The 13275-nt window shown below is 43.9% G+C and overlaps 1 protein-coding gene across 1 annotated transcript in view; it reads left to right on the top strand.

Moving 5' to 3' along the window:
* STARD10 (StAR related lipid transfer domain containing 10) overlaps positions 1 to 12466 on the top strand; it is a 74001-nt gene extending 61535 nt beyond the window's left edge. Inside the window, exons 3-6 of the mRNA XM_033949642.1 lie at positions 2160 to 2263; positions 3456 to 3573; positions 6006 to 6058; positions 9221 to 12466. Coding sequence (XP_033805533.1) covers positions 2160 to 2263; positions 3456 to 3573; positions 6006 to 6058; positions 9221 to 9448 — 503 coding nt within the window. The 3' untranslated portion in view covers positions 9449 to 12466. The remainder of the gene's footprint in view (positions 1 to 2159; positions 2264 to 3455; positions 3574 to 6005; positions 6059 to 9220) is intronic.
* The last annotated feature ends 809 nt before the right edge of the window (positions 12467 to 13275 follow it).

Raw genomic sequence — 13275 nt, forward strand, 5'->3', positions numbered from 1 at the left:
CAGTTCCGGTCCTCGAGAGCCACAGGCAGGTCAGGTTTTCAGGATATCCAATGCATGAGATAGCTTTGCATCTCAAGGAGGCAGTGCATGCAAATCCATCTCATACATATTCATTGTGAGTATCCTGAAAACCTGGCCTGCCTGTGGCTCTCGAGGATCAGAATTGCCTACCCCAGTGCTAGGTGATTGTCCAGTCATGTCTGATGGTCCTGCTGGATCTTTTGGTAGGAAGAAATGAGAAGGGAGTTGGGTGCAGGAGGAAGTATGGGTTTTGTTTGAGCCAAAGAGGAAAATGATAAGGTCTAGAATGGCCTGGTAGGCCATTATTGACAATTTTAAAGTTATCTGAAATATTCAGACTTTTATGAAACTATTTATGGGGCAGCAGAGAGGTATTGGAATTAGAGAATGACACGGTGACAGTATTCATCACCGTCCCCGTCCCCGTCCCCACGGATAACCGCGGGAAGCCATCTTCATGTCATTCTTTAAGGAGAGAGGAAAGATCGGAGTATAATTGGGCACAACCACTGACCCGCAAGCTTTGCTTTGAAGAATGCTGGTGTAGAAGGACTGAGGTTGAAACAGACACTACAGAATGACAGTCTCTGGTATCCAGAGCAGATATTGTGATGTCATAATGCCTCAATCCTCCAGTGCCTAAGAGCCAATCACATCAGTGATGTCACAATGGCTTCATTATCCTTGGCTCACATAAGAATCATAGTATGAATGGCCACAACCACTGACCCGCAAGCTTTGCTTTGAAGAATGCTGGTGTAGAAGGACTGAGGTTGAAATAGACACTAGAAAATGACATGGGATTATTTCCCGTGATTATCCATGGGGACGGGAACGGTGATGAATTTTGTCACCGTGTCATTCTCTAATTGGAATTCACTAACACTAATTATTCTGTTTTTGATGACCTTCCTTTTGGAACGCTTTGGAGACCCTTCTTATTCCATTCCTGGTTGTCCCTGTGTCTCTGCATGATTTGTTTTGTTGAAATGACACCTTTGTGTAATATGATTAGGAGGTGGGCCCAGGGATTATTTTAGTTGATGGAGGTTTTAGTTTGAGTACAATTAGGGTTACCAGATGTCCAGGAAAACCCAGACTTGTCCTCTTTTTAGAGGACTGCTTGGGTGCCCGGAGGGATTTCCAAAACCCAGCAGCTTTTCTAGGTTTTGGAAGGCCCCAGACTAGAGGGCCTCTGCACATCTGCAGATAACGAGGTGATGACATCACACACAGGCACGTGATGTCATCATGTAGACATTCACGCATGCGCGGAGGTCCTCCAGACACGGCCCCAAGGTCGGGGAAGGAGACACGAGGTTTGTCAGGGAGCGGGTTGGGAGAGGAAAGGGGCGGGGCTTGGAGAGGAAAGGGGCGGGGCCAGGCATCCTTTTTAAAGAGGAAATCTGGTAACTAAGTACAATGATTCTGTGTTGTGTATGTTTGTCATTTGAAAGATATGTTGATTGACTGTGATATGTCATGTTATCAGAAAAAGTGGGTTCTAAAAACCATTTTAAATTAATTTAAACATCATAGGGATAGATATAGAGGATGGGGTTGTCAGCCCAGCTCGTGGGACATACTCAGCCAGGCAGGTTTTCAGGATATGTACAATGAATATGCATGAGAGAAATTTGCGTGCACCGCCTCCATTGTTCGCAAACTAATCCCATGACACTGATTGTGGCTATACTGAAAACCTGACTGTGTCCCGAGGTCTGGGCTGAGAACCCACTGATCCACAGGGAGGTGATAGGAGCTGTGACGTGAGCTGAAAGCACCGAGCGGGGCGTGGAGCTGGTTAAAGTGCGGGAGTTTGTGCTCATTTAGAGAACCAGCAAGGAAGAGACATGGGTGAGCCACTTTGTCCTTTATCTGTGTTACGACGAAATGGGGATGATGGGTACAGAGGAGGGATGGAAAAGAAGTTTTGGGTGGCTCTGATTTGTCACTTCCTGTCTTACCAGCTCATATCTGCATTGAGGTCCCATCAGCAGGATGGTATGGTCGCCCTGATACTTCTCTTCTGGGAGGAGGGGGTGCTATAGAAATGGTGTGTCTTTCCTGTGCTTCTTAAAAACCCTCATGGAAAAAAGGGAAGTAGAAAATGACTTTCTTCTTTTCTCACTTGATAGGGAAGTGCCCGAAGCCACTGAAGAACCGAGATGTCATCACGCTGCGCTCTTGGCTTCCCATGGGCGCTGATTACATCATCATGAACTACTCTGTCAAACATGCCGTGAGTACTGCAGCCTGGCCTCTGCTGGGGGAAGGGGGGGAATCAATGCATACAACAGAGCATAACCATCAGAATGATTCTAGAAGCAAGGAAAGCCCTGCAGTGTGAAGGGCTGCTTCAAAAGAAGAGCGAGTTCATTTGCACACTGTCTGATCTCCCTAACAAATGTAGGACCACCCAGTTTACTGATGTACTCGATTATTGGCTTATTTGTTTTGAATTAGGGAGTCCCAATAGAGAGGTTTCAATAATGGTGAAAGAAAGCCAAGAGTGCTTGAGGGAAGCAGAGTAAAGATGTCAAGTTATCCCTGTCATCTTCTCAGCAGCCTGTAGATACAAGGAAAAAGCACAATTTGAAGTGTCCGTACACAAATGCTAGAAGTCTAAAAAATAAAATAGGGGAGTTAGAGTACACTTCCTCCTCCGTATTCGCGGTGGTTAGGGGCAGAGTCAGCCCATGAATATTAAAAAAAACGCGAATAATATTCGGGCCAGTTCTGCACCTAACCCCCGCTTCCCCCCAGCTATTTTAAGCCCTGTAAGCCCCCCCTTAAGCCTTACCTGGTGGTCTAGTGGGTTTTCGTGGCAGGAGTGATCTTCCCACGCGCCTGCCCCGTGCAGATCGCTCACAGGAAATGGCTCAAGAGACGACGGGAGCTCATGATGTCCAATTACCATATTTTTCGCTCTATAAGACGCACCTATATATAGAGGAGGAAAAACCAAGAAAAAAAAATTCTGAACCAAATAGTGTATCCTGTCCCCCCTCTGGTGGTCTAGTGGCAGGCCAGGACAGGGCACAGGGCAGGCAGACCTAGTGGCAGGCAGGCAGGGTCCCCCGGTACCTTTTTAAATCCAGACAGGCAGGCAATGGAAAGTAGTTAAAAATTGTATGTATTAAAAAGTTTCACAAGATATGCCGGTTTTTAATTAGTTTAAAAAAAATACAATGCTATTAGACATGGGGGAAGCCACTCCTTACCCTGGGATTAGTAGCATGGAATGTTGTTACCACAAGGGTTTCTGTCAGGTACTTGTGACCTGGATTGGCCATTGTGGAAACACGATACTCAGCTAGATGGACCATTGGTCTGACCCAGTAGGACTATTCATATATTCTTTATAATTCAAATTCACAGATTCTACTTTACTTTCTGTCTTTGTTTCCTCTTGCATTATATATGGCCTACAGAAATATCCACCAAGGAAGGACATGGTGAGGGCAGTCTCCATACAGACTGGTTATCTGATTCAGAGCAATGGCGTCACAAACTGCACCATCACCTACCTGGCACAGGTAGATCCCAAAGGTGAGCACTTATTTGACCAAGCTACTCTCAGAAGCCACTTTGCTGCCACCTACTGGCCATTCCTATCAAATACAACAGGGAATGATTTTTCTTTGGTGTCTTAGCATATTTTGCAATTGAATACCGTCAACCCTCAATTTAACGGACTGTGATTTAATAGATTTTGGATATAACACACAGTATATAATACGCATTGTTCTCATATTTAGTTAAACTTATGGTTTTTAATATGAAAACTGATTGTATTGCACTGCAAAATATAAAATTTAATATTTAGCAGACTTTTGGTTTTGCATAGATGCAATTTTTTTGACATTGCAATTTAAAAGACCAACCAACTAGTCTGTTAAATCGAGAGCTGACTATACTTTCCTGTTTAATATATGTTTTTATTCACTTCATTATTAGTATACATTCTGCAGTCATAAACTGCTTCCAAAGAAGTACTAGTCTGGGAAAGGGAGCAGGCCCGCACGAAGAGTTCATATGTTTAGCCACCCAAAAATAAAGGCCTGCCGATACAAGAGATACCTGGACAGAACTCTTGCTTTCCAGGCAGGTCAACAGAACGGTTGGCTGGGTAACATCATTAAACACTCCTCATCCTATCTTAGCTTTAGAAAATTAGTTAAAACAAACCAAGAACTCTTTAAAGCCTTATCCCTGTATTCTACTTACATGTACTCGATGTCCCTACGTTGTGACTATCACTCTGACTTTCTCCTTCTCTACTTGTATCCTCCCCCTCTCTACATGTATTCGACGACCTCATTGTAATTATTTTCGCTGATTGTCCAGCTGTTCTTGTTGTAAACCACCTCGAACCACTATGGCTTTGGCAGTATATAAGGATAAAAATTATTATTATTAACACAGACAGGGCTAATGCAAGAGTATAGGGTCTCCTAGGTGAACCTTCAGTCTTCCTTCTCCTAATTTTCGGGTCCCTAGTCCGTCTGCTCTCCCCGCCACCTGTTTGGCTACTCTATGATCACCGCTTGAAAGGCAAATAGAGCGTCCAGAATTTTTGTCCGCCTTTTGTCTTTAATGGAAGGGAAGCCAAAGGGGTTATAGGTACTCTTTTTGCGATCTAAGAAGACTGATAAATGTGAAATGTCCGTACACGTAAGAAAGCACTGAAACAAGATTTTGTGAAGAACAGGAAACTATTTAAATTTTAGCTTAGTTTCAGTTAGAAACCAGTGCAAGGATACAGAAAATGATGAACTATTTTTATATTTCTTGAGAGAGAAGATTGTCATTTTTTTTCATGATTGCTTTGAGCCCCGGGCCTAGACAAACAATATTACAGTTAATAATCTGAATTGCTCCTGTGTAAAAAAAAGCATAAACAGTGAAACTTTCTCATCAAGCAGAATGTTTTTTTCCTAATCAACTCCCTCTTTTACTAAGGCGTAATAGCTGACCTGAGAATCAATTGCAAAAGTTTGTTCAATAAATATTCCCAGGATCTTTAAAACTGATGAAAGTTCATATTTATGTTGATTAACATAGAAACATGATGGCAGATAAAGGCCAAATGGCCCATCCAGTCTGCCCATCCACAGTAACCATTATCTCTTTCTCTCTCCGAGAGATCCCACGTGCCTATCCCAGGCCCTTTTGAATTTAGACACAGTCTCTGTCTCTACCACCTCTTCTGGGAGACTGTTCCATGCATCTACCACCCTTTCTGTAAAAAAGTATTTCCTTAGATTACTCCGGAGCCTATCACCTCTTGACTTCATCCTGTGCCCTCTCATTCCAGAGCTTCCTTTCAAATGAAACTCGACTCAAGCGCATTTATATTACGTAGGTATTTAAACGTCTCTATCATATCTCCCCTCTCCCGCCTTTCCTCCAAAGATAGAGATCTTTAAGTCTGGCCCCATACGCCTTATCATGAAGACCACACACCACATACCCTTCCTCTGGACCAACTCCATCCTTTTTATATCTTTTTGAAGGTGCGGCCTCCAGAATTGTACACAATATTCTAATTGAGGTCTCACCAAATTCTTATACAGGGGCATCAATACCTCCTTTTTCATACTGGCCATTCGTTCTTCTAGCTTTCGCCATCACCTTTTCAACTTGCTTGGCCACCTTAAGATCATCACATACAATCTCACCCAAGTCCCGCTCTTGTGTCGTGCACCGTGCTAATTCGGTTATTTTAATATTTGCTTATATCTTTGTATTGTTTTTTTATCATTTTAGGCAGAGTATAAATCTGTAATTAAGGAAATCCTTCCCATTGCCAGGGCATTCTCCAGTGGGGTTTAGTGGATCTTAACAAGATGTACATAGAGATCAGAGAAAACAAATCAAATTCATGCTGTATTGTTCTTAATTCTGCTTTTGACATTCAGGTCTGTCTCGGGATCATTATGCACCTAAGATCTTGTTTTCTTCTCTTTTTTTTTATTAAGGTTCTTTGCCAAAGTGGGTGGTAAACAAATCCTCACAGTTCCTGGCTCCCAAGGTGAGTGCCCTGCAGATAATTCAGGCTTATTTTTCTTGCATAGTACTCTGTCTAGGTTTATGGTAGGGACCTCTGCGATGCAGAGTCGGTCATTTGGGATGTCAGCACATAAACAGTTGTGTCTTCTAAGAGAAAACGAAGGGTGGGAAAAGTAGGTGAAGGCTGCTGGTACACACAGAAATTGAAAGGAAACTGAAGAGTGAAAGCCGCTGAGGCCAGAGGTAAGCAGATCTGGGTCAGGCCAAGATCGGAACTAGGAAGCAGGTGTGGGCCATTAGAGAAGGAACCGGGAACAGGCTCACATAGGTGGGGCCAGCTACAGGGAAATTTGTTATACCAGTTATAGGACCAGCTTTAGCAAGGGCGACTACCATTGGCCCTGTGCTGGCTCTTATCTTTCTGACGCTGTCTTACCAACTAATTAGCAGTTTTCCAGTCAGCACATTAGCTATTTCAGACCTGTTGTCTTCCGGGGAGGTAGGGCCTGGTGGTTAGGGATTCGCACAGTGGTATGGTGGAATGCCTCACCTTGGCTTTCACTGGTGGTGGCAGTTTTGCTTCTCAAGAGTTGCCTCCTGGGCTCCTCTCTAACCAAAATGGAGTGGGAATACTAAAGGAAGATAAATGCTTCAGCCAATTGGGACTGGATTTTGGAGTCATTTTTTAGTTGGAGAGGTTCGTTGGGCAAAAAGAGGTGGCTTTTAACTGGAATGATATCACGTTGATGCAATGTCGGTAATTGTGATCCCATCTCCCAGGAGTGAAAGCACAGATTAGAGGTAACGTTTATCACAGTGCTTTAGCTTATGGCCACTGATGTTGTGCCCTTAACAGAGACTGCTGGATTCTTGCAAGATGGACTGCCTCGGTCTTGCTGTCTTTTTATTGCGTTCTCTCCTGTCCAATGTGTCATGACCTCCCTCCAGCAGGGGACATATGTGAACAGCTCCGTACTTGCTACTGGCTTCCTCCTTCAGGACCATCAGGTCTCTTGAAGCCAAAGACCCGACATGGTTCTTAAGGAAGCAGGCAGAAAACCAAATAGCAGCTAGACTGATTCCTCTTGCTAGGAGGGGGGGGGGGCATAGGGAAGATAGTGCTGATGCTGAAAAAAAAAATCCCCCCACCCAGCCCCTTGCTTGATCTGCCCCCTCTCGCTTGCCACCATTCCCTACAAAAATAAACCCTCTCGACTAAGAGGAGTCCCACATTAGAGAATGTCCCCGCGGGAACTCATTTTCCTTGTTCCACCCCAGAGAGTTCTTTTCCTGACCCTGTGTGATTCCTTCAAGCTCCGTCCTCACCTGCACAAGCCTCAAACACTTTAGCATCATAAGTAGCAACATTGTAGAGCTCAGATTGTGACATCATAATGCCTCATTCCACCAATACCTAAGCTCCATCCTCATCTGCACAAGCCTCAAACACTTTAGCATCATAAGTAGCAACATTCTAGAGCTCAGATTGTGATGTCATAATGCCTCATTCCACCAATGCCTAAGCTCCGCCCTCATCTGCACAAGCTTCAAACACTTTCAAATCCTAAGTAGCAACATTCTAGAGCTCAGATTGTGATGTCATAATGCCTCATTCCACCAATACCTAAGCTCCGTCCTCATCTGCACGAGTCTCAAACACTTTAAAATCCTAAGTAGCAACATTGTAGAGCTCAGATTGTGACATCATAATGCCTCATTCCACCAATACCTAAGCTCCATCCTCATCTGCACAAGCCTCAAACACTTTAAAATCCTAAGTAGCAACATTCTAGAGCTCAGATTGTGATGTCATAATGCCTCATTCCACCAATGCCTAAGCTCCGCCCTCATCTGCACAAGCCTCAAACACTTTAAAATCATAAGTAGCAACATTCTAGAGCTGAGATTGTGATGTCATAATGCCTCATTCCACCAATGCCTAAGCTCCGCCCTCATCTGCACAAGCCTCAAACACTTTCAAATCCTAAGTAGCAACATTCTAGAGCTCAGATTGTGATGTCATAATGCCTCATTCCACCAATACCTAAGCTCCGTCCTCATCTGCACGAGTCTCAAACACTTTAAAATCCTAAGTAGCAACATTGTAGAGCTCAGATTGTGACATCATAATGCCTCATTCCACCAATACCTAAGCTCCATCCTCATCTGCACAAGCCTCAAACACTTTAAAATCCTAAGTAGCAACATTCTAGAGCTCAGATTGTGATGTCATAATGCCTCATTCCACCAATGCCTAAGCTCCGCCCTCATCTGCACAAGCCTCAAACACTTTAAAATCATAAGTAGCAACATTCTAGAGCTGAGATTGTGATGTCATAATGCCTCATTCCACCAATGCCTAAGCTCCGTCCTCATCTGCACAAGCCTCAAACACTTTAAAATCCTAAGTAGCAACATTCTAGAGCTCAGCTTGTGATGTCATAATGCCTCATTCCACCAATGCCTAAGCTCCGTCCTCATCTGCACAAGCCTCAAACACTTTAAAATCCTAAGTAGCAACATTCTAGAGCTGAGATTATGATGTCATAATGCCTCATTCCACCAATGCCTAAGCTCCGTCCTCATCTGCACAAGCCTCAAACACTTTAAAATCCTAAATAGCAACATTCTAGAGCTCAGATTGTGATGTCATAATGCCTCATTCCACCAATGCCTAAGCTCCGTCCTCACCTGCACAAGCCTCAAACACTTTAAAATCATAAGTGTTCGAGGTTTGTGCGGCTTACAGGAATGGGGCAGGGACAAAAGTCGCGGGGACAGGAAAATTGAGTTCCTGCGGGGATGAGGGCAAATTTGACATTCTCTATTCCACACAAGGAGCTCTTTATATGGAGATGCCAAGGGGGGCGCAATTTGTGAAGCCAATATACTACTTAAGTGCCTAACTTAGGTGCCTTTTATAGACTTTCCCGCCCAATGTACACACACAGAGCCCAGCCACTTCATGTCTGAAAGGCCTTCTAATCTAGTTAAAGTAGAAAGGCATCAGACATACAATATACCGTTGCCTGGAAACCAAAGTGAGATGCGGCTGATGGTTCTCACATAGGAGAGAGTAGGGAACAGGAAGATGCTTCTAGAAATTTCTGTATCCCAGACTCCAGGGAAGAATGTTTGACTTGGGTTTGCTGAGTGCTACAGGTTTTGTTTTTCTCCCTCCTAGGCCATGAAGAAGATGTACAAAGCTTGCCTGAAGTACCCAGAGTGGAAGCGGAAACATAACCCCCAGCATAAGCCCTGGCTCTACCCTGAACAGAGCACCCTGCCCAGCATCTCCCTGGCAGAGCTCTCCATCCAGCACGCCGACTCCCTGGAAAACATCGACGAGAGTAGTGTATCCGAGACCAAAGACGACCGGGGGGAAGGGAGCGACGAGGACAGTGTCAACTGACTGCAACAAAGCATCCCATGTGCGCTTCCTGTCCATGTAGTGTCTGTGTGTCTAATCCCTTCTTTGGAGCCAATGGTTCAGGGCTACAACACACAGTGGATCTCAGACTCGTTCAAAGGAAGAAAGGGGGGTGCAAGGCCTTGGGTGTGGGATGATGGTATTATTCTGTAACATTGGGGAAGCAAGTGGCAGCCTTCAACTCCTTGGGAATGGGATAGTGCCCATAGGAGTGGAGCAATGGCAAAAGGAATAGCTGTGGTCAACTTCTAGGATGTGGGGTGTTGGTTTCCTATCAATCACGTAGAAGGGGAGTAGAGAAATAATTGTGTGTTTTTTCTTCAAAGTGTAATAGGTGAAATTCTCATGTCATCTTTGTGCGGTGAGGAGTTTCCATTGAATGGCTAATTGATGCTTTTCAATTCTCATTCTGTCCTGGTCTTCAGGTGCCTGAGATGAGAAACTTGGTTATACCACGGTAGACTAGGACCCAACAGAATGCTCTGATCCTCTCCTAGGTATGTGAGGTTTTGCCGCCTAGTGGGAGGCTTGCATTTTTAACCTGCTCCAAAACTTTCCCTCAACAGAACCACTATGGGACTAAGTAAAGCTGTTCTTAGAGTAGAAATACATCCGTTAGGAACATTTATGGAACTTTGAGGTTGATACATTAAGTCATTAGTAGCAAAAACATTGAGAGTTCAGCTATTCTCATAGGCCTTGTTGAGGTCTTCGATAAGTGGATGCCACTGTATTTAGCGTTACGGATCACTGAACTGATGTGAAGTTGTGTCCTGAGGAGGAGGAGTTCAGCTGACTGACCGATAAGATCATGTGCTCGGCTCAGTACTGGAACCTCAGTGATGACATTATTCCAGGCTGAAATTTGGATTTGTTTTCATTGTCTTCGCCTTGTGCATTTGCCATGTTTAAACGTCTCATGAAAGTGGAGGTTTCCGCTCTTCTCTCTAGGTCAAGTATTTACGCTCGTGGCTGCTGCTTAGGGACTTTGGCTTTACAGCTCATGACATCCTTGATGGTCACTCATGTGGCCATTTGTTTGTCAATGATAGTACAATCGTACTTCCCTTCTAAGGTCACTCAGGAATGGCTTAGTGTCGTAGAATCAGTCTCTTGCATGACCTGAGGGTGTTTTTTTAATTGTATTAATCTGCAGTACAATGGCAAGTTGAAGGAGGCCTGAGGATGGTGGTGGGTGTCTTTATCAGAAGTCATAACACAGTTTGAAGCCTCTTAGATACCTTACATCTGATACTGGTTTGATTATATAGATGTTTACCCTGGAATTGGCCTCCCATGCCGGCTCTGCCTGGAGGGCTTCCCTTCATTCTACTGGAGAGATGCTGTTAATATACCGCAAGACTAATTCTAATGTGATGGGGGCAAAACAGATGTGGTGATCCAGTTGTCCTTTGGTGAGGCCAGGGTTGATGTGCCAAAACTTTACTGGGTTCCCACTCAGTACTGGTGTCACAACACCATATTTTAATGCTGTTGATCACCAAACTTCTCAGCGAGTCTGGTGGCCCGGAAGAAGTTCTATTCCCTTGGCCTGTCTTGTCTTCTTAATGAGCAACCAAATGACAAGGCCGAGGGTTTCTTTACTGTTCTCTTGTGATTATACCAGCAATTCTAATTGTCCTGCTTTCTAGTTTTCAACCAGGTTCAGGTACTTTCCACGGTATGGGGACCAGTAATACTGCAGTTTAAGAGGCCAGTGGATTGAACACTTTCTCATGGACGTAAAGTTTGGAAACCTTTGAAGACGTCAAGCCTCTAATATGGTTTCAAGCTAGTTTCCAAGCTCTAAGCTGGATAACTAGGGATAGGAGGTTTGTTTTCTTTCTTTCTTTCTTTCGCAATGCAGGGTGATGGCAGCTGTTGAGCTTGGCTTTTATCAGGGCCTCATCACACGTGTGAATCATGTTTTTGAGAAAGAAATTGCGCTGGAGCTCATCTTGTTCCCAAAGGTTTGGAGGCCTCTGAGTACACTGAAGGAGGAAAGAGCCAGCACGACCCGCTGAATATACCCCACCTGGCATGTCGTCGTCACATCCATCATAACCTTCTGGCCAGGCAGCAGTGAGCCATCTGAGAACAGAGGTCTTTGGCAGGCATTAGTGGCTTTGTGCAGTGTTTCTCAACTCGGTCCTGGAGGATCCCCTTTGCCAGTCAGGTCTTCAGGATATCCACAATAAACTTGATTTGCGTACACGGCCTCCATTATATGCAAATTGTTTTCGTTCACATTCATTGGGGATATCCTGAAAACCTGACTGTCCAGGACCGAGTTGAGAAACACTGGCTTAATGGCTAGAGCTGAGGTGGTGAGTTAAATCCCAGCCTGAACCCTGTGTCTCTGGCCAAGTCACTTAACCCTCCGGTGCCCCAGGTAGCACAGTCAGATAGTTCAAGTTTTCAAGTTTATTATGGGACTTGATAAATCGCTTAATCGGATATTCTAAGCGATTTACATTTAAAATTTACAATGTAAAATCAAAGAACAATAACAATGCAATACATAATAATACATACAATTTAAATAATGGTTAAAATATTCTAAATTTAAACAATGTTAAACACTAGGAAAGGAGGGATGAAATATAATTTTAAAGTAAAGACAGACAGGGAAAATACTTAAAGAGTACCTGATTACTACTGCTTTGGGTGAATCTGTTCCTAGAAAGGCAGTTAATAAAGTCCAATAAATAAGTGATTCTTGGGGCCTGAGTGCCGGAGCCCTGTCACTTCCAGTCTCTTTCACATATCAGTGGAGTTATATGTCTAGCAGTACAAAACACAACACATCTGCAAATGCCATTCCTTGGCCCATCATATCATCCCTAGACCCTCCTAAATGGGGAGGGGACAGGCGCTGGTCTTTGCTCTGAACGTGTTGTACTGCTGTCTTGTGATTTTGATTTGTTTAATCAAGGTTTTCATCAAAAAGTAATTGTCGCCACTGACTTGTTAAATCAATAAACGGTGAAAGGGACCAAATCTTGTCGTGTCTCCATTTCCACTGCAAAGACATGGGTGAGGGATATGTGGACTGGAGGGAAAGAAGAAGCCGACACACCACCACAGCACAACTTGGGTCCCAAAGCACTAGAAAGTGAATTTGGTCAAACAAAGTCTGATTATCCCAAACTACACATTTGTTGGATTAAGGAGGGTGCGGCACCCCATTAAAAGGCAGCAGGTAAGGGGAGGAGCTAAAGAAGTGCACCCAGCACTGATAACACTCCAGTGGAGAAGGGGGAGAGAGAAAGGTGTGCGACACAAACCAGAACCACACCTTTCTCTCTGCCCTTCTCCACTGGAGTGTTATCAGTGCTGTGTATACTTCTTTAGCTCCTCCCCTTACCTGCTGCCTCTCTCCCCTTCTGTCTGTCTTCAATTCAGATACTTAAACCTAAAACCTATAGTTAATTTTTCTTTTTTTTATAGTTATTTAAGATTTTATAATAGTAGGAAGACTTTAAAAAATCTACCATTGACACTAACTGTGCCCAAAGAATTATCAGTCAGGGGGGGGGGGTTTGGGGAGAGAGGGGAGAACCTCCCATTTCTTGTAAAAATTCGTATGAAAGTCTTATTTAAAAAAAGTTAGCTTTCAAAACTACTCATTTGGTCACTCCAATTGATGTTCTATTAGTCCAAAGCCAGTGATGGCCAGTGTTCTTTCCGGACATTAATTCTGTGGTATTCTTTTTGCCTGTTCCGTTGTATTCCATTATACTGTACTTTCTCATTCCAATTGTATTCATATGTTTTATAACAATCCAAAATGTCATCTTGTGGCTATT

The sequence above is a fragment of the Geotrypetes seraphini genome, chromosome 6, assembly GCF_902459505.1.
Source record: "Geotrypetes seraphini chromosome 6, aGeoSer1.1, whole genome shotgun sequence".
NCBI classification, from domain to species: Eukaryota; Metazoa; Chordata; class Amphibia; order Gymnophiona; family Dermophiidae; genus Geotrypetes; species Geotrypetes seraphini.